The sequence below is a fragment of the Marmota monax genome, unplaced genomic scaffold (genome assembly GCF_021218885.2).
Source record: "Marmota monax isolate L192 unplaced genomic scaffold, Marmota_monax_Labrador192_F-V1.1 WCK01_AAM20220418_F8-fsc00007, whole genome shotgun sequence".
In the NCBI taxonomy this organism is placed as follows: Eukaryota; Metazoa; Chordata; class Mammalia; order Rodentia; family Sciuridae; genus Marmota; species Marmota monax.
In genome coordinates, this window is record NW_026692781.1 from 4,435,417 (window position 1) to 4,461,472 (window position 26,056).

The window sequence follows — 26,056 nt, forward strand, 5'->3', positions numbered from 1 at the left end:
GCCTCCTGAGCCTCTGGGATTACAGGAGTGCACCACCACACTCAGCTTAGCTTCTTTTGTACAATGTTTTCTCCTCTGCTCTCATTATTCAAGGCAAGTGGCATTTTTTTAAAAGATAATCCAATATTTTCTAGCCTGTGAAAGAAACATAACATTCAGATAGTGTGCTACAAGCTCTGCTGTGTTGGGTCAACCCCCAAGTCATATTTCTTCTTCTCTAATCCTTTGGCAAATAATTCCCAGCATTCTTATTGTAGACAGAGAGAGGGGAAGTGGGCAGTGAGAAGCAATATGGTGACCCTTTGGGTGAAATTTTGTCAAGTCAGTTTCCCATAGCTAGCAAGGGGAAGCAGGGAACTTGTTGGAAACAAATGTATCTTCTGTAATCTGTTGGTTCCATTGACATTTCAACCCCTCTGACCAGCTCCTCATATTCCTCCTCTCTCTTCCTCATTAGAGGGAAGGTAGGAGGAGGCTGCAAATTGAAATTCACAGGGTAAAACCCCAAATTTCAAAGGTTATGTATTGTAGAAGTCTCCTTGGAAAACACTCAGAGGGCCACTCTCAAGACACTCCAACAGGAGTTTTGGAGCTTAGCTAGCCTCCGGGCCAGCTGGTGCATGGGCACTTCTCATCATGTTGAGCTGTTCCCCCTGCTGAAACACTCTCTGGAATGTTATGGAGAGAAAGTATCCTTGGGCTCCAATTGCTCCCTCCCATTGATTCAAGAATTTTCTGCCCTGGGCCTGTCAGCCCAAGATTCACTTTCACTCCCCTTCTGGGGCCTAGAAGCTCTTATCATGCAAATGGAACTCCCTAAAGCCCCAACATCCCCTCCCCCCCACACACACACACTCATATAAACACACACACACACACACACACACACACATGTAGGCAGGCCTGATTTGTCTGGATTCCAGGACAAGGCACAGAACCCGCTTTATTCTGAGGCCCACACCATTAATCATCGGTTGGGAATTGACAATGAATTTCTCATAGCAACAATGGGTCAACTGGTGATTCAGGTCCCCTCCCGCTGGCAAGAGCTTACTGAATCCAAAATTTGGCCCAGTTGTAGAATTAACTGTACTAGGCCTGGTTCTGTGATTTGAAAACAAGGTCACACAATCAGAAGGGAAGAGAATACAGTTAAAAGAGAAAGAATTTCTTCCTTTTCTGGGTGCAGGACTTGTCCTGGGAAAGTTCCTGAAACAATCCAAGTATGTTGTTTCTTTGGCTTCCTGCCACTCCCTCAGGCACCCCTTCAAGAACAACTCTTCTCAAGCATTCCAGGACCTTTGCTGTGTAAAATTTCACAGAGCACACCACACCCAGGCCTGGTCCACCCCTTAGCAGGCTTCAGGCACCATTAAGTCTATTTTCCACCCTGACCCAACAGCCTTTGCAAGATCCTCATTAGAGAGCCAAATACAAGATCTCCCAGTATACGTGCAGGTGGGTGAGAAGTCTAAGCAGCTACGTTGCTCTGAGCACCACTGTGCTCCAGCCCTCACTAAGTAGGTTCCTTACACCGGTTATTCAGCCAATGTTGTTCTTGATTTCTCAGCTTCTTTTGAAGCTCTATTGCCTTCTGCATCCATGGATTCTCAAGAGACCCCACATCTCATCTGAGCTGAGGTGGGGTCAAGAAGGCTGGGAGCCATGGGCCCCATGGGAAATCAAGCTGCCTTTGTGACACAGCCCCCATGGATCTAATTAGAGTTCTTCTTAAGCTTCCTTAAAGCCTCAAGAAAGGCTAATTATCAAAGAGGTGAGTCATTATACAGACAACTTCATCTTAAAATAAAACATTTATAACAAGAGATTTCTTCAAGGGCTATTATCTGGAATCTAAATGATTGGTATATTTTATACACAAAAAAAATTAAAAATCATGAGCAAACTTCCCTTTGTAATCCAGTGTGAGACATACTGCACATACCAGTCAATGAGCTGAAGAAGCAAGTGGAGACCTCTGAAGGGGGCCAAGCTGAAATCTGGGTCAGCGGAGTCTGAACCCTGACCTTTCTGTCATTGAGTATTGGATCTGGGCCAATTCATAGTTCTGCAAAGGCAAATAGAAGCACCCAGAACGTGCTTCCTTGCTAACATTTGCTCTCAGAGAAACTCCCTTTTCATCTATAAGACCAGAATGCCTCCATTCTGAACTGAGGAGCTTTAAGTGCCACCTAGTTCTGTTTTAATTCTGTACTCTGGGAAGATGGTTGGCTATTGCCTTCCACTTGGACCCACTGTCACATGTGCATTTCTGGTCAGCAAAACATTCCTCCCTACCCTCCCAGCCTCCTTCTCTAGGCAAGTCTGGGAGGACCAAGCTCACAGGCCTTAAAGCCTGCCTCCGACTGCTTAGCTCAAGAACCAAACTAATAGAGAAGCAGGGAAGAGATGGAGACATGAGGGGGCAGGGTAGGGTTAGGGAATCTTCCTTTAGGGCTTAGTCTGGTGATGGCTGCTTTATCAGAAAATCTGACAGATCTGACAATGGAAGGCCAGGTCATCTTTATTTGCAGGTTAATTTATCCTTTCCTAAACATGACAGTCTTGGCTAGGCTTTTTTTTTATTTTTTTCACTAAATTGCTGAGTCTGGCCATGAACTTGTGATCCTTCTGCCACAACCTCCCAAGCCACTGGGATTACAGATATGTGCCACCATGCCCAATTTAGGCAATTGTTATGCTGCATTCTGTTCTGGCAAATCAAGTGCTAGGATATGGTGACAGCATCCAGTGGAAGTTGAAGACATCATGATACCCCTTCTGGGTCCTGTGCACCCATCCCCCAGGTGCTGAAGGCTAACAGCTGTGCTTCCCACTAGATTTGCCCTGCAGCCAGGATGCTGTCTCACCCATATTTATGGGGTGTCAGTGTCCCTTGTCTGGCTGATGGGGAGATCCAAAGGTGTGGTACCTGCCTCAGTTTGGGACAAGTCAATAGAACCACTGCCAATTCCAGCGAATCCTAAAGGATTGGCTAAAGCTTACATGGCTATGGCAGCCCTATCCTCCCCACGCTTCCCAGAACATTCCTGACGTCCTGCAAAGTTAATATGTACTTTCATAAAAGGAAAGATCCAAGCATCTTTCTCATATATATGATGATGAAGGATGATGAAGAGTCTTTTGATCCTCTCCTTCGGTAGAAAGGGTATAGGTTAACAGTAAGTTGGCTCTCTGCCATCAACCAGGATTTTGAGAGCTCTTCTTTGAAAGAGCTCTCTCCACCATGAATGGCTATGCTCTGTCACCTGGTCTGGGGGGTTACCTTGCCCAGGGTTAGATGGGAATTAGCAAGTGACCCCAGAGTCCCCTCTATTCCGTATCAATTCCTTCAGCAGGAAAGGACCTTGCCTTGTGCCTGAACTTCCCTGTATCTTTCAAATAAGCTTCACAAAGAAAATGATTGAATTATAAAATTCAGAAGTGAATGAGAGCTTAAAGGATATTCCTTCCAGCAATTTCCAACCTAGAGTCCCCAGACTTTTAAAAAGCAGAAATGGAGCTCTTCACATATCTTCAACATTTTCAGCAACCAAACTGAAATGATGTGTCTACTATTTAATAGCAGGAGCTAACAGGTCCATTAACAGCAATAAATCAGATTCTTCAGCTTAACAAATCTCTTGAGTACCCAATAGGTAGTAGACTTTAGAGACATAGAAGTGAATAAAACAGACGGGCCTATGCATAAGCTTCCTTTCTGAAGGAAGAAATAGACAATATTAAGTGAACAGGGGGACTTATTAAATAAAGATGGTGACTATATTAGTCAGCTTTGCATCACTATAACAAAATACATAAGGCAGCTAACTTTAGAAAAAGTTTATTTAGCTCAAGGTTTTGAAGAGTATAAAAATGCCCACATTGACTCGGTTCTGGAAATGCCCTCATGGCAAATGGCAGTGTTTTTCAGACAAAGAAAGAAAAATAGCTAATGATGTAACACAGAAAAATGGAGGATGGAAACTACTTTCGATAAAGCAGACAGGCAGGACCTCCTGAAACTGATAACTCTCATTTGACTTAATTAGTAGGAAGTGAAAACAAAGTAATTGCTATTCAATAAATATAATTCTTTTGAAAAATACTTCTAAAAGCCCCATGGAACTAACAAAAGGGGAGTTCTTCTTTTAGGAAAGAATCAAAACTACTGATCTGATTCAATCCCCCATTTAAGATTACAAACAACTTGTTGGGGTCCCATTGACAATGCTTGGTCAACTTGGGACAAGAACTTGGGTTTCCAAAGCTTAGAATGGGGCTTTTCTCATTATACCATACTTCCAACCACAGAGATGGCTCAGAAGCTATAGACCATGGTTACAATATAGTATGAACTGAAGCCTCCTGGGTTCAAATCCTGGCTCTGTGGCTTATTAGATTATGCTGTTTAAACTCTGTCTCAATTTCATCCTCCATAAAATGGGGATACACTAATAACAGTAACTTCCTCGCATTATTATTCATGGTAAATGGGATACCACATACGGTTCCCTTGGAGCAGAGTAGAATGTGGTAACTGCTTGATAGATGCCAGTCATTATACCCTTGGATTCCTCCCTAGCCTGGTCTCAAATAGTCAAAACCCCTGAGTGGGCTTCCTGGATGGTTCTCTCAGTCCTGTTCTGGGCAGCAATTCTGCTAAATTTTAGGGATCAAATGACACAAAGAGGTGAGGAACCTTGCTATAAGTATCTCAGTGAACTTTCAGTAATGGCTCATTACCTTACTACCTCTCAGGAATCTTTTTATTATTCTTCATCATCACTTACACAACAATTTGGCTATTCTAGTCAATTAAAAGCCTATATCCCAGGATCCTAGGAGACAAAAGTCAAGATACAGATTTAAAAGACACTAATGACCAGAGTAACATTGAGTTAGGAATTTAGGATAAAAAACGGTACATACTGAGTTTTAAAGGAAACGCCCTGTATCCGTTGATACAGGAGATACAGGAAGCACAGATGAAAATGTCCTAGACGTGCCCTTGACCCATGTCCTTGTAAAATGAGGGAAATACGCAAGTGCAGAGTGGGAAATTGTGTAGCTCCACCCTGAATCCACCACAGTCTGGCCCTTAACTACAGCCCTTCTATAAATATTGGACCCCCAACCTAAGAGGGGCTTCTCACTCTGAAGATGGCCCTCATTCTCCCCTGAATGTGTATCTACCTATTAAATAAATCTGTCTATGCCTTTGTCTGGCTCCTGCTGAAATTCTTTTCTACCAAGTATGCCAAGAACACCACCGGTCCTGACTTGAATTCCCCCTTCCCCCTGGGAACTCCTCCAATGCTTCGCCCATGACAACATCACCTGCCTCAACTCCTCGGAATCTTTGAGTGCTCATGCTGCACTAACCAGTGAGGCAGGCAGGATACAGAGGCACCTTGGGATCATTTGTTATCCCTGGAGGCTCAGGATTTAATGGAAGAATCTCTTTCTTGTCTGACCTTTATCTTTTTTTCCCATTTATTTAGTTAACATTTATTCAGCATACAGTGAGTGCCAAGTTCAATGTTAGAGGCTTTGGGTAGAGCTGTGAACACTGGCATTGCCCCCAAGACACTCTCACAGGGCAGCAGAAAGATACAAGAGAAAGGGCAGCCATTAAACACAGGTAGACTGGAATGGAGATAGGATTGGGAGATCCTGGGAGTGCTGAGAGGGAAATGTTTCCCACTTGACTAAACAAACACCTAACCAGGATATTACAAATAAAAATTAAGATGAGCTTAGCTGTCCAAGCTGCTTAATGCCACCTTGTATTTTGAGACCAACCTTAAAAAACTCCCTTGAATTTCCTTTCACAAAATTTCTCCCTTTGTTTTCCAGGAATGAGTCAGAAACAAGGTCAAAATGCACACAACTAATATCCAGCTTCTCCTGGCAGATTTGATTCTTCACAGACTAAGTCAAGACATTGATTGCATTATACATTTAAGTGCTAATGACTTGTGTGAAGACACACAAGACTTTTGTTTTGACAGTCTTGGCACAGTCAGGACTGCTTGGTGTTTTGCACAGGAGAAAAGTCAGCACTAACTTGGGAAGGAGCACCCCAAGAGTCCAGCCCACCCCAGGAGGTCCCTCACAAGACCCGAGCCTTCCACTCCCCAGGCTTTTGGTAACTGAAGTGTTTACTGAAGGCAAGGGAATGGCACACACATGGGCCAAAACTGATTTATCTGCCCTCAGTAGAACATAAGCCACTGAAGGCTTCCTTTGGGGCAGGAAGTTTTGATAGGAGTTAAGGTTGTAAGACTAGAGGGCTCTTGTGCAGTTGGTCAGAATAGAATAGGGGTGGAGTGGAAGTTAGGAGTGGGGGGCTACAGTAGTTTGTGATAGAACTGTGAAACATGATGGTGCAGAGTACAGACTGACCCAGTTAGGGTCCTGGATCCAACACCTTGCCTCTATTTCCTCATCTATAACACGGGAATGATAATAATACTAATTAGATTATCATAGAGCTTTGGGGAGGATTAAATGGACAAATACTAGGAAAGTACTTAGAAGTGTTAACACAAAAGAAATATTCAACAAATCAATATTGTTATTGATGTTACCAAACGGTATGGGTCTCTCAAAGTCCAGTCAAAAGGGAGATGGTAAAGGCAAATTTTTCCTAGGTCACCATCTCATGGTCATATTGTATGGTGCTTTATAATTTAAAAACATCTCCCCATATGCTATCTTAGTCTGGATACGGGGGATTGAATCCAGGGGCACTCTGCCAGCAAGTTACATCACCAGTTCTTTTTTTTTTTTTTTTTTTTTTTAATTTTGAGCAGGGTCTCACTAAGTGGTAGAGGCTGGCCTTGAACTTACCATCCTGCCCCAGCCTCCCAAGTTGCTGGAATAACAGGCATGCACCACCACACCTGGCTTGTTATCTTAGCTTGTTGATGTGAAAAATGATAAATATAATACTTCCATCATAAGGCTGCCAGCAGGATTGAATGAGATACTTCACCTAAAGTGTTCAGTAAATGGAAGCTGTTGCTATTTGATGGATGCTTACTCAATATTTGTTGAGTGAATAAATACATATTATCTTCATGAAAACCTTGTGAAGACCATCCCTGCTTTTTTGATGATTTTTTGGTGGTGGTGCCGAAGATGTAATCCAGAGTCTTGCACATGCTAAGCATGAATTCTACCGATGAGCAACTCCCCCAGGCTATCTCCAATTTTTTTTTAAGATGACAAGTTGAAAGTCAGTTAGTTAAGGAGAATCATGGTTCCAAGTAGGTGGTCATCTGCTTAAGTCATTAATAAGCGTGCATCTTTTTATTTTCCTTAAGTATTTATTTCTTAGTTGTAGGTGGACACAATACCTTTATTTTATTTTCCTGTGGTTCTGAGGATCGAACCCAGTGCCTCATGCATGCTAAGCAAGTGCTCTACCTCTGAGCCACAACCCCAGCCCTGCTTAAGTCATTAACATGGTGGGTTTTTGCTCTCACCACCACAGCCATGGCCCACTCTGAGAAGTAACTCGAACAACATCGTAGCTGACCAATGACTGGGCCAGGCTGAGCTGTGTTTCCTTCTATTTTGGCGGGGAGGGGGAGCTTGGTCAGTCAGAATTTTAGAAGGAGATACCACGACTCGGTGATTTTCAAAACCATCATAGGCAATTTTCCAAGACCGTCTTGCAAAACAAAAACAGACCCCACAAATCGAATCAATGATTAGAAGTTCAAGTTTAAAATTTCATGCCAAATGAAAGACCAAAAAAATAAAATAAACTTCCAAAGAATGGGAAATTATAATTGATTTATTTTACTTCTGATCTTATGCATTCTTTAATCCAAAGTCCAATCATGAGGCTCTGGTCCCATCAGAAGTCAGCAAGTTGCTGTTGTTCCTTCCCAGGTGGCTGCCTGCTCCTCAGGCAAGTTTTATTCCCTGAGCAGGAGCTCCTTTTTACCTTGAGGAACTCATTGTGAAAACAGGAATGCTGCAGCCTCAATCTGATAAGGTTATTTGCAGGAGATTCCTGCAGAAAGGAATCCAGCACAGCAATTTTCAGCCCTGAAACTAATAAACAGGGCTTCAGATACTATAAAAATAAAAAAAAATAATAAAAAAAAAGCAAAATTTCCTAAAGAACATCTCTCTCACGACTCACCTAAAGACAGCATTTGAGGATAAAAATTAAGATGCCATCATTGAATCTGCTTTCTTAGAAATTGCTATAACATGCTTAGAACTTACTGAAACAGCTGCAGTAAGTTTGAAATTAACAAAATTCCAAATGAAGACTGGAATAGAGATAAATTGTTGAGCCATTGCATCTGAAAGCTAGAAGAGAATTTAGAGATAACCTTGTCCAACCCCTTCATTTGCCTTATGAAGCTCCTAATCTGCGAGGAGATGAAACTTACTCAAGGTCACACCGCCTGTTAGCGTTCACTCGCGCCATGAGAATTGTGACTTGCCAACTGACTTGAGTCTGTATCCACCATGTTAAGCAGGGCTCTTAACAAAAATCAAAGAAAAAAATGGATTCCTCTGCCCAAAGCCTAGGTACCACCCCACAATGTGTGTGACCATTATGGGGGACTGCAAATAGCCTCCATCACCCTTCATGGAATAAATTTGTTTGCTTTAAGATTTGGGAAAATGGCATAAAACACTGAGCTCAAGGTTGCTTATCTCCCTAAACCAATGGCTCCCTTGCTTTACTTTACTCTTTACTCAAAATTCTCCCAAGGAAATTATAGCTGTAATCAGACACAGGGAAACTAACAAATAAGAACATAACTAAAGAAAAATCCCTTGTAGTTAGGCCCAGAAACATGGGAAACAAGAAGAAAAGAAATTCATACATCAATTTGTTGTTTCATTCCACAGAGGTGCAAGGTGCTAGACTTAGGGGCTTCTACACCCCTTTCATTGGAGCAAGGTGGTGTGACCTTGAGAGGTTCATTGGGAACCTCTGTTCCCCATGCTATGACCCAAACGTACACTTGAGCTTCTTTTAGCCCTGGTTCTCCCATTTTTCATATGAAGGGGTGTTTTTCATCTTTTGTGTGTGTGTCTGTCCAAAGACAATAAACCATGACCAAACTTTTTATCATCTCCACCCCAGCTGTGCATTAAAATCACCTGAGGAGGTTTTGAGGAGGTTTTAAGGACATACGTGCCTCTTCAGTTTTCTCTCTACTTTATCAGTTATGACCATCATGGCCACTACTGATGGGGGGCTGACTTACACCAGGCTCCAGGCTACACTCTTTACCTATATTTTCACCCTGGACACGTACAACCCATTTGATAGAAGCAGCAGCTGAGGCTCAGAGATATTCACAGCTGGAGAATGGCCTGGCCTGTGTGATGAAAGCAATGGCTGGTAAATGACTATCCTTAGGGAACAGGAACATGTGTCCTTCCTCTCTGGCCTGCACCAGCCACACACAGCATTCCGGAAATGACTGGTAATATTGTTGGCTAAGCAGGACACTGACTTTTCCTGGTTTCTGGAGACCTGTTTGCTCATTTTCTATAACTTATTCTGTTATATCATAGACACAAACAGAATGAATGCAGAGGTTTGTTGATTTTCAAACAAATGGGTCTAGGTTGGTGTCCAGGAAGTAGAATTCATGTGAATAGAAGGCATTCAAGCTTTCTGTATGGCAAAACACAACCGAGTCATGACTTTAAGAAGCACCCAGAAAACATCTGATAAAATACACATTTATTAGAAATTTTTCAGCAGCATCATTTTCCAGTTGCTTTTCTAATCAAAGTACATTTCCAAGTAATTATAATCAGCCCTCAAAATATGAGCAACAAATATTTTGAGAACTGAGGCATAAAATAATCAGTAGTACATTTCATTCATCCATCCATTCGTCCATTCATTGTTCAACAAATGTGCAATATCAGCACGAGAACCAGGATTGGTACTTGCCGTGGTGATTGTGTTCCTGCCATGGCTCCTGTTGGGGAGACCATCCCGGCTGCTCAGAGGAGAGCCGGGCTGTACAGTACATTCTGATACAAATGTATGGATTTAGGCAAAGGACCTGAAAAAGGCTCAATAAGAACAGTTTCCCTTTCTATTCATGCTCAACTCACTAAATAAATAGTCATTATAATGATATTTTTCCACACACAGAAACAAAAACCTAGTTGAGGCTTCACTTCACTGGTATTTGTTTTGCACCTTACTTTAAGAAGACACAGTTTTGGTTTTAGTAATTCAGCTACCGAGCTCCAGTCACTGGGGTAGGGGACCACCTGAGATGCCAGGCAAGGGCAGAGGCTGCTCTAGGATCCACCAAGGGAAAGAGCTCATTGAATTAGATACAAACACAGCACAGGACACTTGTGCTTAATGACATGGGATTTCCTCGCAGACATTAGGAATAAAAATGTTGACCTGGCAGCTAGCGAGAGGACACAGAGGACAGGGAGGGTTCTGGATGGGCAACAGAAAACACACAGAAGGGTGAAATCGAGTCTCTTCTTCTACCTTCTGTATTGTCTGAGGCATTGGCAGTCAGATCCAGTGTTTCTACAACACTCAGTGGCCTCTATTGATAAGCCTATTCATCAAGTTTATGTGGAATATGGAACATTAATTAAGTGCTGATATGTAAAAATGGACCCAAGAGTGGGGCCTGGACTCCTTTCCCTGGATAATTCTAAAGGAAAGATGAAGGGTGCCCCTTCTTTAACCATGACTAAAAGCCCCAAGTGAATTCCTTTCCTCACTGGATCATTTACTAAGATCACCAACCCATTCAACAGATACCTTTATTAGCAAATTCAGTGATGCGACAATCTTTCCAAAATTTACAAATGTACAGTATTTTTAGCATTACCTTCAGACAGCTTTAGTGCAAAGATATACATATAGTACATCGTGATAATTATTTGTAAAAATATGAAACGGCATAAGTAAAAAAAAAAAAAAAGAAAAAAGACACACAAGACATTTCCAAATACAGGCAAACAAAGAAAAATATACTTTTTCTTTTTTTTTGTAAAGGACTGAACATGAATAATTTTTTTTCATTTGTTTGTAAAAAATATACGTGCAAAAATGTGTTTCTAATTATTCCCTACATCACTGGTGTGTGGCTATACCTCAGAATCTTCTTTAACGAGATTTGCTGTGTCTTTAAAAGTGTCCTCTGTTGCAGTGTAGCCTGGACTTGGGTCTTTTTTCGGGGAAGTCTTGGTAGGGAGAGAAGGAGATGGAGGTGGGGCCACAGCCACGCTTTCCTTCTGCTCCGGGTCCATCTACAACCACAAGGAAATATTTATTCTCCCAACATGACCAGAAACAGTTTTGAGTAAAGACTAACCTTTGCCAATTTGCTCAGAAAAATCTGAGCTTATGTCCAATGTAGTATTTCTTAAAAAAAAAAAAATGCACGAAGAACAATTGTTAAAAATTACCTCTGCGTAGATCGGATTTTCAAAGTTGGTAGTTTGTTTTGGCTTTCGTTTGAAGATATTCCATTTTGTAGCCTAAATGAAAAGAAAAAACAAAACGTTCAGTTATGGAATTTCTTTGGTGGTACCTTTTCCTTGGTGTAGCTTTTAAAATTTCTTCTCGCAGAAGGACAAAGTAGTTTGGCACCTGGTTCATGTGGTAAATTGTTCTATTCTTCTATTGCTCCCAAAACAATAACTGAAAATGTCTGGGCTCTTCTCATTTAATAATTTCAAAATGGTTCTTTCTTTGAAGTGTACAGTTTACCAATCTGGACCCACGGTGCCAAGACGCTTTGCCACGCTGATGGTTGTGGCTATTGCAACAGAGAGAAACAAATAAAACTAAGACACACAAGAGATTTCTAGGACTGCCCAGAGACTGGAAGAAAAAGCCAAACTGTAGCTCTTGTTTTCTAAAAGAGTGTCCTGATTCTTGTCCAGTTCAAGTGTGTCCTCTCTCACGTCATCATTTCCTCCCGAAATCATCATAACCACAGAAACAACTAACATTTATTGAGTGCTTACTCTGGGTCAGGAACTACACTAAGATTTTTACAAGTTTCTGATTTAATCTTCTCAACAACCCTCTGAGATAGGTTCTTCTCTTATGATCCCTGTATGACAGATTCTGAGTCACAGCGAGACTGAGCAGTGAGCAGACAGTGAATACTCAAAGGCTCAGGGAAGCCCATAAGTTGAAAGATCCAAAAGGAAACCACCTTAGTCAATTGTGGGTGGCTCTGACCTTACTGAAGCATTACCTGGCAGGAGATAAGGGAAGAGACAGCCTACTCCAACAGGGAGCTGAGGCAGTTTTAAGGGATGGCTCTTGCTCTGTGAAAGTTAGGACCAGCATGTGATAGGAAGCACATGACCACAGGAGATCCAAAAGAGGACATTCACTTAACCCAAATTGCAAAGAGCACTTACTCTATACATGGTGCCACCTCAGGAAGATGAAGACATGCAGGTCAGACCCTGTCTGTCCATGGAGAATGGTAGAACCAAGCCCAGAAGTTCCTATTCGTGACTTTGAGGCCTTGCAGCCTATGTACTGATAAGGACTCCTTGGCATATTTGAGCCAATCTCCAGTGATCTAAACCAAGTACCTCTATTGCTTTTAAGCCACACTAGTGCTTGGCTACAAAGAGACAACAGGAACAGAAAGATCCCTGGGCACACTGTGGAGAACAAATCTTAGAGGGTTTCAGCCTCAACTCACTTTAAAAAGTTAAGAGGGAGGGGAGGGGGGATAGTAGAGGATAGGAAAGGCAGCAGAATACAACAGACACTAGTATGGCAATATGTAAATCAATGGATGTGTAACTGACGTGATTCTGCAATCTGTATATGGGGTAAAAATGGGAGCTCATAACCCACTTGAATCAAATTGTGAAATATGATATATCAAGAACTATGTAATGTTTTGAACAGCCAACAATAAAAAATTAAAAAAATAAAAATAAAAATAAAAAAATAAAAAGTTAAGAGGAAGAATCAATGTGCTGCAAGACAGAGATGAGAAAGGAAGAGTCTCATCTGAAACAGCTTTCTGTTTTCCTTCTCTCTCTGAGCACTGAGGAGCAGGCCAGAGGTGACAGTCCCCCTACTGCAAACCCCTTCCTGCACAGTCTGGGGGAGAGCTGTCAAACAAGGAAAAGATGTCAAGAGATAAACTAAATCTGGCACTGCCCTGGGGTTGAGTCAGAACTGAGGACCCAATATGGGACATTCAAGTATTCTGGTGTCTGTGGAAAGATTTGCAACATCCATTTTTAAATGTAGTTTAAAGGGGAAAAAAGTTCAGTCCCTTGAAAATTATGAAACTGAAAATTCCTTTCTAAGACAACACCTATGTGAGTGTGTGTTTGTGTGTGTGAGTGAGACAAGAGAAGAAGAAATAAATAATGAAAAGGTACACAGAGACCTTAGACATAAGCTCTTCTCATTAGCAACAATTTAACCAATAAGCTTTCATTTTGACCCAAATGAACAGAACCAATGTCTGAGGTGCTTCATAGCTAAACATCTCAGGAGATTTCCAAATTAACTTTGCAGATACCATTTTGTTTATGGATTATACAACTTGGGATATGATGACTGATTAAAAGGGTACTATCTTAAAATTTCATTTCTTCATATTACTTCACAAAATCAGTCACAGAATCTCAGAACTGAGACATTCTAGACCTTATTGTTCTTACCTGGGGGAGTGTGAGAGTGTGTGTATGTGTGTGTGTGTGTGTGCGTGTTTGTGTGTGTAATGGATGATTTCTGGGGTCATAATGAGTTAGGAGAGACACTACTGGAATTTATTGGACAGGCATCAAGAATACTGAAATATCCTACAATGCACAGGACACATTTTCTAGCCCAAAGAACTGTCCTACTCAAAATGCTGATAGTGACCCTAGTGAGGCACATTATTGAGCCAGAGAAAATGGCTTGTCCAGAATTAAATAGCAAGATCTGGGATAGCTGCGTCTGTGTCCATTAAAATTGGAGATACATTATCCATTATAACAGTTTTACATCTAATATATTTATTGAATTTCTATCTGCATTCCAAATAATCCTCAAGTTGCAAAGATCTAACAGACATGGTAGAGAAACTCCACTAGATGGTCTTTTTCTTTTAATCTCCACTACTAAACACTATGCCTGGTTGAGTGACATACCATTGGTTCACTGGCCAGATAAGAGGGTATAAATTAGTGCCATCTAGTGGTAAATATTGGTACTATCGGTGGAGCTTAAAAAAATAAACAAAAAAACCACCTCTACATTATTAAGGAGGGAAGGGTCATTTATATGTATCCTCAGCACAGTGAAATATATATTCAAGATAAGTGACTACCTCCAATTAGATTTCCCTATTCTGCAGATACTGGATCTATAAGTCTGTTTTCCCTTCTTTGTGATATGATCTCTCATGGATTAATATCCACCCAGCAATTCCTAAATTCTTTGCAAATTCCACTCATTTGGAATGATGTCATCTGAGTTACCAGTGTTACCTGAGTTCCATCAGCATCCGGGGAGGTTGGTTTTGGCTCTATCTCAGAAGGGTTTATGGAACTTCCATAATTCTTATTATCCACATTTCCAGACATTGTCATCTGTAAACATATTGAAGTCCCTTATCCAATTTTCAAAGAATTCAGTAATAAATAGATTTATCACAAAGTTTCTTATCAACTTTTTGGTCCTGTTTACCACTTTGTCCTCCCACAGGTGTGGTCGGAAACTATTTTTGTTGTATGGATAGACTAGAATTAAATGCCACTTCCAGCTCCCCCAGTCAAAAGCACCACCACTATGTCATCTCAGGCCTTAATCCTGGGAGGTAAAGGTACTGCTCACTGGCCACACTCCTAGTTATTAATACCAATTCCTGCTGTTTTCTCTATAACTCTCCATTCCTGCTATTGACCATATTTTTGAATAAAAGTATAATACAGGCAGCCAGGTCCTAGAAGAAACTCACTGGTGAACTAAGAATCCCACCTTCTAATACTAAAAATAAAATTAATAATTTCAGAGAACTGCTTAAAAGAGGTTGAATTTTTTAACTATAATGAAATTAAGACCCCTTTGCACATTTTTATAACATTCATATATTTCCAAGTTTCCCTCTTAAATCTAAATTATCCTGAATATATAAATTACAAGGAAGATAATCAGCTCCTTGTCCCCTAATTTCACATTTACCACTTTGTTTCTCTCAAACTTGGGTACGTGTTTATGTACATGGCCTCATTTTGTTTCAAGTGAAAATGCCAATGAAATGTCATATCTGTTTTCATCGTGCATTAAAGTTTTGCTATCTGGTTATTAAAAAGGATCAGGGCAAAAGCATTCAAGATTCAAATATTCCTGCTCTGAAGAAAGCTATTTGTAAAACATTTCCATCCTATATTAAAATATGCTGAATTTAAAAGCAGTTTAGGTGTTCATGTTGGAAGTTATTTATTGTCACTGAGACTATGATTGTTTGTACAAATGAGGTACAAGTGACAGGTGCCTGGGCTACTGGTCCAGACCTAATGAAAAGTTCTTTTCCTTCACCTGTACGCCCATCTCTTCTCCCAACTCCACCTTTTGACTTTGGAGACCTCACACTTTTCAGAAAAGTAGGGCAAAGGCAACTATAGGGAGGTCTCTGGGCCTTTGACATACCTCAAATCACACCCTTGCGACACCAATCATTCACTCACTCACTTCCTACACATTCAGAAAGAGCCTATGACACATCAGGCCCTGTGCTTGCCTGGCCTCTGAACGACTCAGCTCTCACTCACTCTGACTCCTCTCAGAATGAGAGGCTGAGGGGGAATGACAGCACCCCAGCACGGCCACCATGACTCAGGACCCTGTGGCAGCACAGGGTTCTGAGCATCCACAGGGCGGTGTCCAGGGGCCAGCCAAACACTGCAGGGTGAAGCTGAGGCATGGGCTGCTGCGCTTCCTTCCATTTGGAGGAAGGTTAGGAGACTCTCCCTGGGACACTACTCAATGCAACAAGATCCAGCAGCAGCAGCTGACAGGAAAAGCTGTGTGATGTCCCACCTGGGATGGCAGGACCACTTGGACGGCACCGTCTCTGGCTGCGTACATTGGGTTTTCAAATATTACAGGCTGCTTCCCCATTTCCATGGCAAAGTGTTCATCCTGATGGGATAAGGAAGAAAGAGATCTTACTTCACTGATCTGATTCATAGGCAGAGAAATGGGCCCCCCCTCGCACCTGTAGGCACACTAGGCGCCTCACCAAACTTATCCAAAAGACGAAAGGCTAAAGAGCATGATAAAATGGGGGTGCAGCTCAGTAGTAGAGGTGTTGCTTAGCATGCACAAAGCCCTGGGTTGATCCCCAGCACAGCAAAAACAACACAAAACAAAGAACAGAGACACAAAGCTTCCAAATGGCAAATCATTATCTAAGGTCACAGAAATGCACTAAAATATCAGCTCAAGAAAACAGAAACACTCTTTCTATATCTGAATTCTCTATACCAAAAACTCACTGGGGAATGGGTATGAACAACTGGAAAGAGTGGGTGGTAGAAGAAGAGAAAGCAGAATAAGAAGAGAGAAAGGGATAATATTGTACTTTCAGGCAGGGCAAAAAGTGGCATTTGGGGGAGGAACAAAATACTGAAAGTGAATTATAGGGAGCCCTCTCTGTGCCAAGACTATGCTAATCTCCTCCTAAACTATCTTGTTTGGTCCTCACAGGAGATATTCATGTACCCATTCCACAGTTGGGAACAGCAAGGGTCAAAGAGAGCAAGCTCCATGCCTATCATCACATACTTAGAAGGTGGCAGGGCCATAGTAAGAATCAATTCTGACTCTAAAATCACTATTCCCTCAGTATACATAAATGCAAAAATATATAACTTGGAAAAATATGATTCTTTTCTCCTTTTATACACATAAAATGTTATCAAATAAAACCAAAATATTGTGTTCTTTCACCCTCAAAAAGAGAGAGAGAGAGAGAGAGAGAGAGAGGAAAAAAGAAAAGACAACTCACCCATAAAACTTTTTAGAATTAAATTTAAGACTATTCAGTGGAACAGCGAAGCTTAGAGTGCACATAAATTTCAACTTTATTATTACCATTACTAATGTTTTTAGGTGAATTTCTGCAACATACAGTGCAGACTTTAGTCTTCACTTCAATATTCTTAAGGTTAATTTTATTCTTTATAAAAGATTCTTTTATAAAATCACAAAAATGACAACCTTCAAATAATCATTTGGAAACCCTACTCACCAATGCCATTGATCTGTCAATAATAGACTCAGGGCCAAAATCAGATACTCCAATATCCATGTTCACATCTGCCCCTGATCTGAAGGTCACCCCATTTCCATTTTCAGAGGGTTTGACAAGACTGCTTAAGCTGGAAGGAACCACAACAGTGTTTTATCATTTAAAAAAAAAAAATTGCAACAATTCTCTTTCCTCCTTCACATGCTAACTCTTACTTATATAAAATGTGCAATTCCCGCCCTGAATGTACAAACATCAAATATGGGAGTGAGTCGCCTTGTTTACCTGGAAACATTAAAACACATTCTCCAATGCTGAGATCTAAGAGACCTGTGGGGCACGTCCAGGAATAAAGCCCTGTGATGCATAGTGGCACAGCCACCTGTCCTAGCCTGACTGTCATGGGGCACACCAGTAGACGCAACCATCTGGACTATAGAACATGATCTGTCACTCAAGCTTCAGAGACTACTCGATGAAGAAGTAGTGACTTGAAATGACAGCTTTAAATCCTTAGTACTTTTTCTTTCTGCAGAATAGGTTAACTTTTGAACTTTTAAAAACCTATTTATTCATATGATCATACAGGCTTCTATTTCATATTATGAAACTGACCTTGGCAGCTTGGGCAGAGCAGGCAAAAGGGAGCCAGTTTTCCTATAGTGGAAAAATCCTACAATTGCCAGAGCTCCAATTATGATGACCAGGAGGATTGTCAACAGCACAGCCATTGCTGCTGTTAAAGAAGGAAGAAACAGAGAGCATATCAACACACACAGAGAAGGGAAAGAACCCACAAGCTTAGCAGGAGGAGCTGGAGGCTAGGACCATGAATTCTTTAAAGACTAGGTTAAAAAGAATAAATGACAGCATTCAAGTTAGGAGCCCTGAGTGTTCCCAGGCTGCTCATATTCTTGACTTACTTGTTCCTGGAGGGATGCCTTTCGAAAGCCCAATTTGACAATGAGTTCCTGTGTAGCCACTAGAACACCTGGAAGTAAAAGGAGAAGCTTTCATTAGCCCTGTTGCCTCTTAGGCTCCACTACAATTTTATAAGCACTCCGAGGAAGAGAGAGCTTTGACTGAGTAAATTACACGTTGAACACACCATGCTGCCTGCATAACTTCTGTTTATCCTGCCAAGAGATGACGAGCAGAAAGAACGGGGTCTGACTTCAGAAATTCACTCACAGTGGAGTAGCTGTGACCCTACATGGTCAGTCCCATCAAATAAACCTATGGGCGTCTTCTCTACTCTATGGAATTTTCACCTAGAAAGTGCAAATGGAAACCATAATTGTTTCCTCTCCACTGATGTGCTTTCGTTAAACTTTTAAAACTTTTTAAAAAGTTTCTGTTTCTCTTGCTCTGTGTATGAGCTTTCTCAACAGCTTTCTTCTTTCCAAATCTTTGGCCCCATCTTTCTGCATATCAGGGGTGTTCTCCCACCCTCCGACTGTCATATCATCATCCCAGGCGAGCAGGAAAGAGACAGTTGCCATTTCTCTAACTCCTTGCTCCCCGAGTGTGGCCCCCAGCTTGTGGCATCCCCAAGAGCTTGTTAGAAATGCAGAATGTGAATGAGAATGAGCATTTTTACCAGATCCCCAGATGATTCATTGGCCTATCATAGTTTGAGAAGCACTGCTTTAGTCCTCTGAGACCACCCCAAAGAAGGGCAAGCTGGTTAAACTGAGAAGATTAGTGAACCAGCAAGGCACCTGCACTTGTTTTCCAGGCTGCGTTAAGGTCTCGAATTCCCCCAGCTGACACAAGGCCTGTGGCTGGGACCTCAGCATCCAGACTTACTTGCATTGGGGGAGGTTGTTCTCATCAAAATAGCAAGTTCCTCCGAACATACACCTGCATGGGGGGGGCATGGCGATAGGAGGCTCGATGGCTGCAGAAAGGGAAAGCCATGCATGTGTTAGTTGGCTACTCAGCAAGGTACCCACACCATGCAAATGTGTCCAGGGCTGGGGCTGGGGTGGGACAGCTAACAGTCTCCCTGTCAAGCCGTCACCTGCCCCCTAAGTCAAGTGAATTTCCTTATCAATAAAAAGCTCTTCAGAGCAATATACATTTTGTAGCAAGAAAATAGGCAGTTGATAGTAGAGAGACGCTAAACTCCAGAACTTGTATGAATAGTTAAAAGAGCCTTATGGTAAGAGAATCTTACATTTACATTTATATTCTCATTTGAAGTTTTTCAAATTCTCCTCAATGACCATTAAAATTGAGAGTTTAATTTAGATACACTTCAACACTATAGCAAAGGCTCCAAAGCATCAGTGGATCAACTAATCAACACACAGATATACACAGACAAACACCTAAATAAATACTTGATGGACACTGAGCAGAAGATTTTATTTTTTAAAGTCCTTCCAATGTAAGGAATAATTCCTCCTTCCCATAGGTCCTGAGCCTGGTTCAGGACCTATGATGTGTGGAAGATATCACCTGCCAAAGGTGTAAGAAAACTAGATGTTCCTGCCCAGTAAGACTTCGCCACGTGGACCCCAAACGCCCCCATCGTCAAGACTTGTGCAGGAGATGCAAAGGCAAACGCCTGTCTTGCGACAGCACTTTCAGCTTCAAATATATCATTTAGTGAATGAAAAAAGTTCTGCTGAATGTGTGCTAATGGAGTTGGCATGTGAGCTTTTCCCAGGCTCCTTTCTACCTCTCCCTCCTCAAAATAAAGGTATTGCAAAACAGTTTTAAAAAAAAGGAATATCAAAGGAATATATGATGTCATATATTCCTTTGATATGCCTGATGGGTCAGTAATGATCCAATGCCTTATACTTAGAACATGTTTCATAGATACTTCTGTGTATTTTACTTAAGGAGTTGACTACCCTCCTGGTTCAGCCCTTCAATTTGAGTCTCTACTCAATGTTACTTTTACCAAAGAGGCCCTCCTGATTCTGTCTGCAAAAGCAAGCAAAAAACCACCTGTTCATTCTCTTACTCTGCTTTCTTGTCTGCATGGTACTTTCCCTATTACATGTTTAGGGGTTTCTCTCTTTATTGTCCTGTTAGAAAACACAATTAACGAGAGCAGATAGAGAGTTTTGTTCACTTCTGTTCATTCCAGTATTCAGAACGGTGTCTAGCACATAGAGGGCACTCAATAAATACTTACAGTGCTAACTGATAAATTAATATACCGCTCCAAGACCATATGGAATGAATACCATCATTAATGTGCTCACTTTGGTGAGTTGTTTTAGATGAGAATCTCAACATAACCCATTTGGCACAAAGTTTAAGAAAGGAAGGTAGCAGATGAGGTGAAAACTTAACATGACACCTCCTCTACAATGTGAAACCACAATAAATGTCAGAAGGATCCATGTGTAGCATAGAACAAATTTTGTTCAAAATATTGCTCAAGATATTGAAATATTGCCAATATTTCCCTAGTAGTGCTGGGATGAGCATGGGAGCAAAAAGGAAGCGGGTTTTTGTCTCCGAGTTCATTCTCCAAAAATGGGCCGACTTTTCAGTCTGGTTGGAATGAGTAAAAGGGCTTAACCCTGTTTAAACACTTGCTCCCCCTGCTGGTAGACGGAGATTAAGCCTCTCCATTTCCCCATCAGCCAAAAAAGTGGAGGGCAGCCCCAAGGTGTTTTTTAAGCCTAGGAAAATAGTTAGAGACACTAGTTGTTCCCCATGATTTACTAACTCTTTAATTTAAAAGAGTCATTGAAAAACAGAATCATGCCCAGAAATTATCCACAACATTTGCGATGAGAATTAAATCTCTTTCTTATTCTGGCCTTCATTTCCCAATGACATAAAGTATCTTTCAAAATATGGCCCCTTTTCAGTTGTCAGAACTCTGAAATGAGCATGTGAGAAAAACAGTGAACATCCTCTAGCCCTCCTGTCTGTACTATACAAGTCCCTCCCACCTCAGGAATATGGTTCTTCACCTTAATCTCAGGTAAGGCTAAGTGAATTCAGGGACAACAGAAATCCACTGGGTGAAGGAAAGAGGAAGAAAACTCACCCTTCAAAAGGTCTTTACAAGGCAACACAAGTGTAGATTTAGGACCTGTTTCTCTGAAGATCTTAGCAAATCTCAGAAATCCTTGTTTGGCCCCTGGAGTCCACTCATCTCTGTTTGTGTTTCCCACATCACTCATCCCTCCTTCTAGCTACCCCTTTCACCTACTTTGTTCTGCAAAGGACACAGCACACAGGGATTCTTAGGCTGCCCAGAGGGTGTCCCTACCTGCATCACACATAGTGTTGCTCCCTGTTATAAAGTTGGACCCTTGGGGACAGGCACAGCTGTATCCTCCAGGTCTCAGTAGACAGAGGTGGCTGCAGATCTGTTTGCAAGGGTTCGACACTGGAAAGCAGATGAGAAAGGCAGTTAGGTCCTGATAGGAGAATGAATACTCCACCAAAGGTGTGTCCAGATGCTGGGTGTGGTCCTACAGCTTCCCAACATCTCTAGACCATTATGTATTACCTGGAAACTCACCTTCATTCACACTTTCATCCTTGCCACCCCACCAAAGTGGCACAGAACCCCCCGCCACGTGTCCTCCATCCCATCTCTGTATCACTTGCATTGTCTTTTGGTACTACTTATCTCCTCTATTGGCCTAGTAGGTTTGGAAAGTGGGTATCTGTTGGTCAAACCTCCAAATGTAACTAGTGCTAAGCAATTTGAGATGGTTCAGAAGACCAACAAGACCCCAGGATTACACCCAGATTTGTTTTTACCCAGATCTGGGCAGGTCATGATATACAGTCTATCCAAGGCATACACTGGATGAGATTCCCATCCCAAACCTCCAGGAAGAATTTTCTTCTGGTCTCAGTTCACTAAATAAATGCAAGAATCTTGGCTTCCCCACTGACTCACATACAAGGATCAAAGGAAGTGCCCTGTCAGAATTCAACCTGAACTAGGCATACTAACTACTGAGCCAGATCTTGCAAGGTCTCAGATCTTGCAGATCTGAGCTTTGAGTTGGAGAGAATTAAACTTATCATTTCTGTTAGTAAGGAGAGAACCAGAAGTGAGGAACTTACTACAAGCTATTTATTTCCTTTTCTCATCTCAAAACTTTCCTCTCCCCTTCATCTTGCACTACACAATGCTGAAAAATGAACCATAACACAGTTAACCTGAGGAGGTAGGACCCAGAGCTAAGAAGCCAAAAAAGAGGGGAGAAGGTAGAAATTCACGTGACTGACAATTTTGAACTAAGACTCAAGAATCTGAGCAGTGTGGCCTGACCACTTGGAGAGTGGTTCAAACTGATATTCGTGAAATCCATTTTGTGACTTCTTCATTCAACTTAGCAGGGGTCTGATGTCTACTGGATTCTATGGCCCAGAAGTACATATCCACAATGCCAAACAAGGAGGACTGAAATATTTTTACATTGACTATGTTTTTTTTTTTTTTTAATGCTGGTGGTTTGTATGATTTCATTTGACCTCCAATATTCTTTCTTTTGTCAAAATGGTTCATCTTCCTACCATACCCCCACATAACCTCTTTAATGCACCAAGAGAGCAGCCTATTCTTACCCACTGCCCCTTGCCAATACTATAGCCATTCTTTTGAAATGAGACTTCCAGATAATAAAGAGCATTTTATTCCATGGTTGGTGATTACCTGACCGATTGTATCTCAGTTGATGAAAGATCCGTACTTGAGTGAGCCAAGGGTTCACCACCAGCATTTTCTCTTTCTGGCCTTTCCCAAATTTATTTTGTTTCCACACTTCTCCTTTATCCTTAGATACCCAGTATAGCTGATCTTCAAAGATGTCCAGACTGTAAGGCTTCAATGCTGCTTATGATAGCAATGGCAGAAAAACAAAACAGGGTATTAAAAAGATAAGATCCCAGTGCATATCTGATGATATTCAGACTGAATTAATCCCAAATGCCTGGAAACTCCAGGAACATTCAGGCATATTTTCTGCACATGTGACCATGAAAGTGCTGCACTGGGAGATCAAGGTGACAGAAATTACATGAGATTAATGCATGCTGCCTGACACCAATTACAGGGCACTAGCTCACATTCAAATTGCTGATTTGGTTTCATCTTTGGAAAACAATTTGTAGAGCAGAGATTTCAGGTTTTCCTTTGAACATAAGACACCATTGGTCAGATAGGGAAAATGTGATATGTACTGGACCACTGCAACTCTGCAGAGTCTGGACAAGAAAACAAAATGCTCCTTTTTTTTCCCTAGATGTTTCCAGTCATGAACAATGAAACAATCTCGCATAACACACACGAGTAAGTCTAGAAGCGATCAGACATGGATTGATATGGGTATATGATAGAAATTTCAATTATTACAATATCTACACCTGAGAGGCATTTCTTAAAATTCTGTAAAAGGAGCAAAAAAGTAATTAAATGCAAATGAATCAACTAGCAGTAATTAAATTACTGCTAGTTGATTCATTTGCATTTAATTTAGCAGCTGGGAGTTGATGGGCAGAATTATGGAAACCATTTCCTAAGAACAAGGTTCCTTCTTGAGAAAATGGGCAAAGAGACTAGAAATATGTTAATTATTTTATGTATTAAATCTAACTGATTTCTAACCTGTATTTATAATGGTTCTCCTATCAGTTCCATCATAGTTTATGGTTTCAATGACGTCCTCCTTGGAGTCACTCCAGTAGATCCGGTCATTGTTCAGATAGTCAATAGAAAGGCCAGTTGGCCAACCGAGATCCTCGGAAACCAGGATGCTGCGATGCTCCCCATTCATCCAGGCAGACTCGATTTTAGATTCTTTCCCCTGGTCAGTCCAGTACATGAGCCTATAACAGAAGTATTCTTCATTGTAGCTTCTTCCCTAGTGGTTTCCCCACTAGCACGGAGAGTGGAATAGTACCAACAAAGCACAGTCTTTCACAGAGACCTGGGTGCTAAGTGAAAATATTTTTATACTCTTCAGTATATAAGGAGCTTCAGTAGATAAGGAGCTTTTCTTTGCTCTTAAGATATTATATATGTAAGATACAAGAAGGAAGGACTAATATTGAGGTTAGGTCCACATTACAGTTTAATCTTATCAGGCAAGCATTTTTTAAGTGTCATTGCTAAGTTTCTATGGGCGTTATTTAACATGAAATGTAAAAAAATGAAAGTCAGGATAGTTTGTAGTACTTTAGGTACAATTACCGGCACTACAAAGGGTCATACTGGTCTTGTCCAAATAGAAGTGTTTGGGGCTACTCAAAAAAAAATTTTTTTAAGTTACTACTCTGAAGCCAAATTAAATAAGTAAATACCAATTTATCTAGTCCTAAATGTGAAATGCAGAGAAAAATGACAAAACTAGTTCTCATGATGAGATGATAAACCACAAATTGGAACATTTCTATAAATCAATAGTACATATTTATACATATGTTATTTGATGTACTTGCATATTTGGGAAATAAATGTTTAATTCTACCCAATGAAATATAACCAAATCCCTAGTTGAATTTCAATAAGTGAGTTACTCTTATGAAAGGAAAAACAACTCTGATTAAGCCTTTGCTTAAAGAAGTAAAGAACCCAATATGCAAAGAATTTTAAAGTTCAGTCAAGGAATTTGTGTAACCGGAAAGGTTCTCAGGAATGTTCTCCAAGGAATTTCCCCGTCAGAAATTATTGGTCCTATATGATCCTATATGATCCCAGGGCATATTATAATTCTTTAAACAGTCATAAATTCCATTCTAAAATATCAGAGGACATGGAAACCCAGTGGAGATTATCCCAATCATAGAAGATTCCTTCAAGGACTCACCCTAGTTTGGGATTCACAACGATCGCAGCTGGTTGGTCCAACTGAGTGGAAATCAGCCACTTTCTGTACCTTCCATCAAGCTTCGCCACCTCAATTCGTTGGTTCTTGGCATCAGACCAGTAAATATGCCTAAGTTCAGAGGGACAAAGTTAAACAATGGAAACATCTAGACTGAATATTTCTGGGGGAGAGGTTTTAAGATGAGAAAATTCAGTTTGGCAGCTCTGGTCAACAAAACAGCTACTGAGATACTGAGATACCTGTAATCAGAGCACAGCGCCCCTCTCTCAGGAACACCCTAATCTTTCCAGACAAGGGAACATCTTTGGAAAGTTACATATGGAAGAATAATCAGCCAAAGCAGCTGAATCAGCGAGGATTGGTAATAGAGGTGGATGCCGCAGTTGGGCTGGTCTCTTATCAGGCATTTTTATGAGACATGTGTTTCAGGTAGAACTTATAAGGCATAAGCCTGGCTGCCCAAGAGTCTATTTCCTCCTCAGCAAAGAGCCCCCACTGGAATCAATAGGAATCTGGTATCAGATGAGTGGAATCAGCATTCAAAATAACCAAGTCAGCAAGGCCACTCTGACCTTATTTCCACTTCTAAGCCTGCAGGTCTCTGTAGCTTACAAGCAGAAAGAGCTGCCAGGATTTCTTAATTCCCTCATCCATTAAGGCTGAGAAACGGGTAACACTTCAAACAAGAGGATCTGCCATTGCCTGGTTGGTTTTCCAAAGGAAGTGTTAAATGTCTAGAGTTTCAAGCTTCTGACTCCACTAATAGTTCTCTGAGGCCCCATTTTCTGACAGAAAAATGTTGAAGTGAGTCTCGTGGAAGCCTGCGGGCACAGTGGGGACCCAATTAACTTCTTCAGAGAAGCTCAAGTCTTCCAAGAGCCCCAGAAGGGTTTGTTAAAAGGTGAGAATGAATTTACACTGCAAATGAGTCTCCATTCTCCAGGAGGGCAGTGAGCTGCTGAGGCT

At 41.2% G+C, this 26,056-nt stretch overlaps 1 protein-coding gene across 2 annotated transcripts in view; it reads right to left on the bottom strand.

Moving 5' to 3' along the window:
• Positions 1–9,716: 9,716 nt before the first annotated feature.
• Positions 9,717–26,056, bottom strand: part of Lrp2 (LDL receptor related protein 2) — a 197,621-nt gene continuing 181,281 nt past the window's right edge. The window contains exons 68-79 of one of the 2 annotated variants that reach the window (XM_046447392.2): positions 25,070–25,198; positions 23,869–24,089; positions 22,918–23,094; positions 21,514–21,633; positions 19,077–19,167; positions 18,191–18,258; positions 17,883–18,000; positions 17,268–17,397; positions 16,055–16,156; positions 14,503–14,604; positions 11,446–11,517; positions 9,717–11,286 (exon numbers count right to left, since the gene is read on the bottom strand). In XM_046447392.2, coding sequence (XP_046303348.1) covers positions 11,125–11,286; positions 11,446–11,517; positions 14,503–14,604; positions 16,055–16,156; positions 17,268–17,397; positions 17,883–18,000; positions 18,191–18,258; positions 19,077–19,167; positions 21,514–21,633; positions 22,918–23,094; positions 23,869–24,089; positions 25,070–25,198 — 1,492 coding nt within the window. In that variant the 3' untranslated portion in view covers positions 9,717–11,124. Of the gene's footprint in view, positions 11,287–11,445; positions 11,518–14,502; positions 14,605–16,054; positions 16,157–17,267; positions 17,398–17,882; positions 18,004–18,190; positions 18,259–19,076; positions 19,168–21,513; positions 21,634–22,917; positions 23,095–23,868; positions 24,090–25,069; positions 25,199–26,056 lie in introns of both variants that reach the window. The other variant, XM_046447391.2, reaches the window with a different exon arrangement.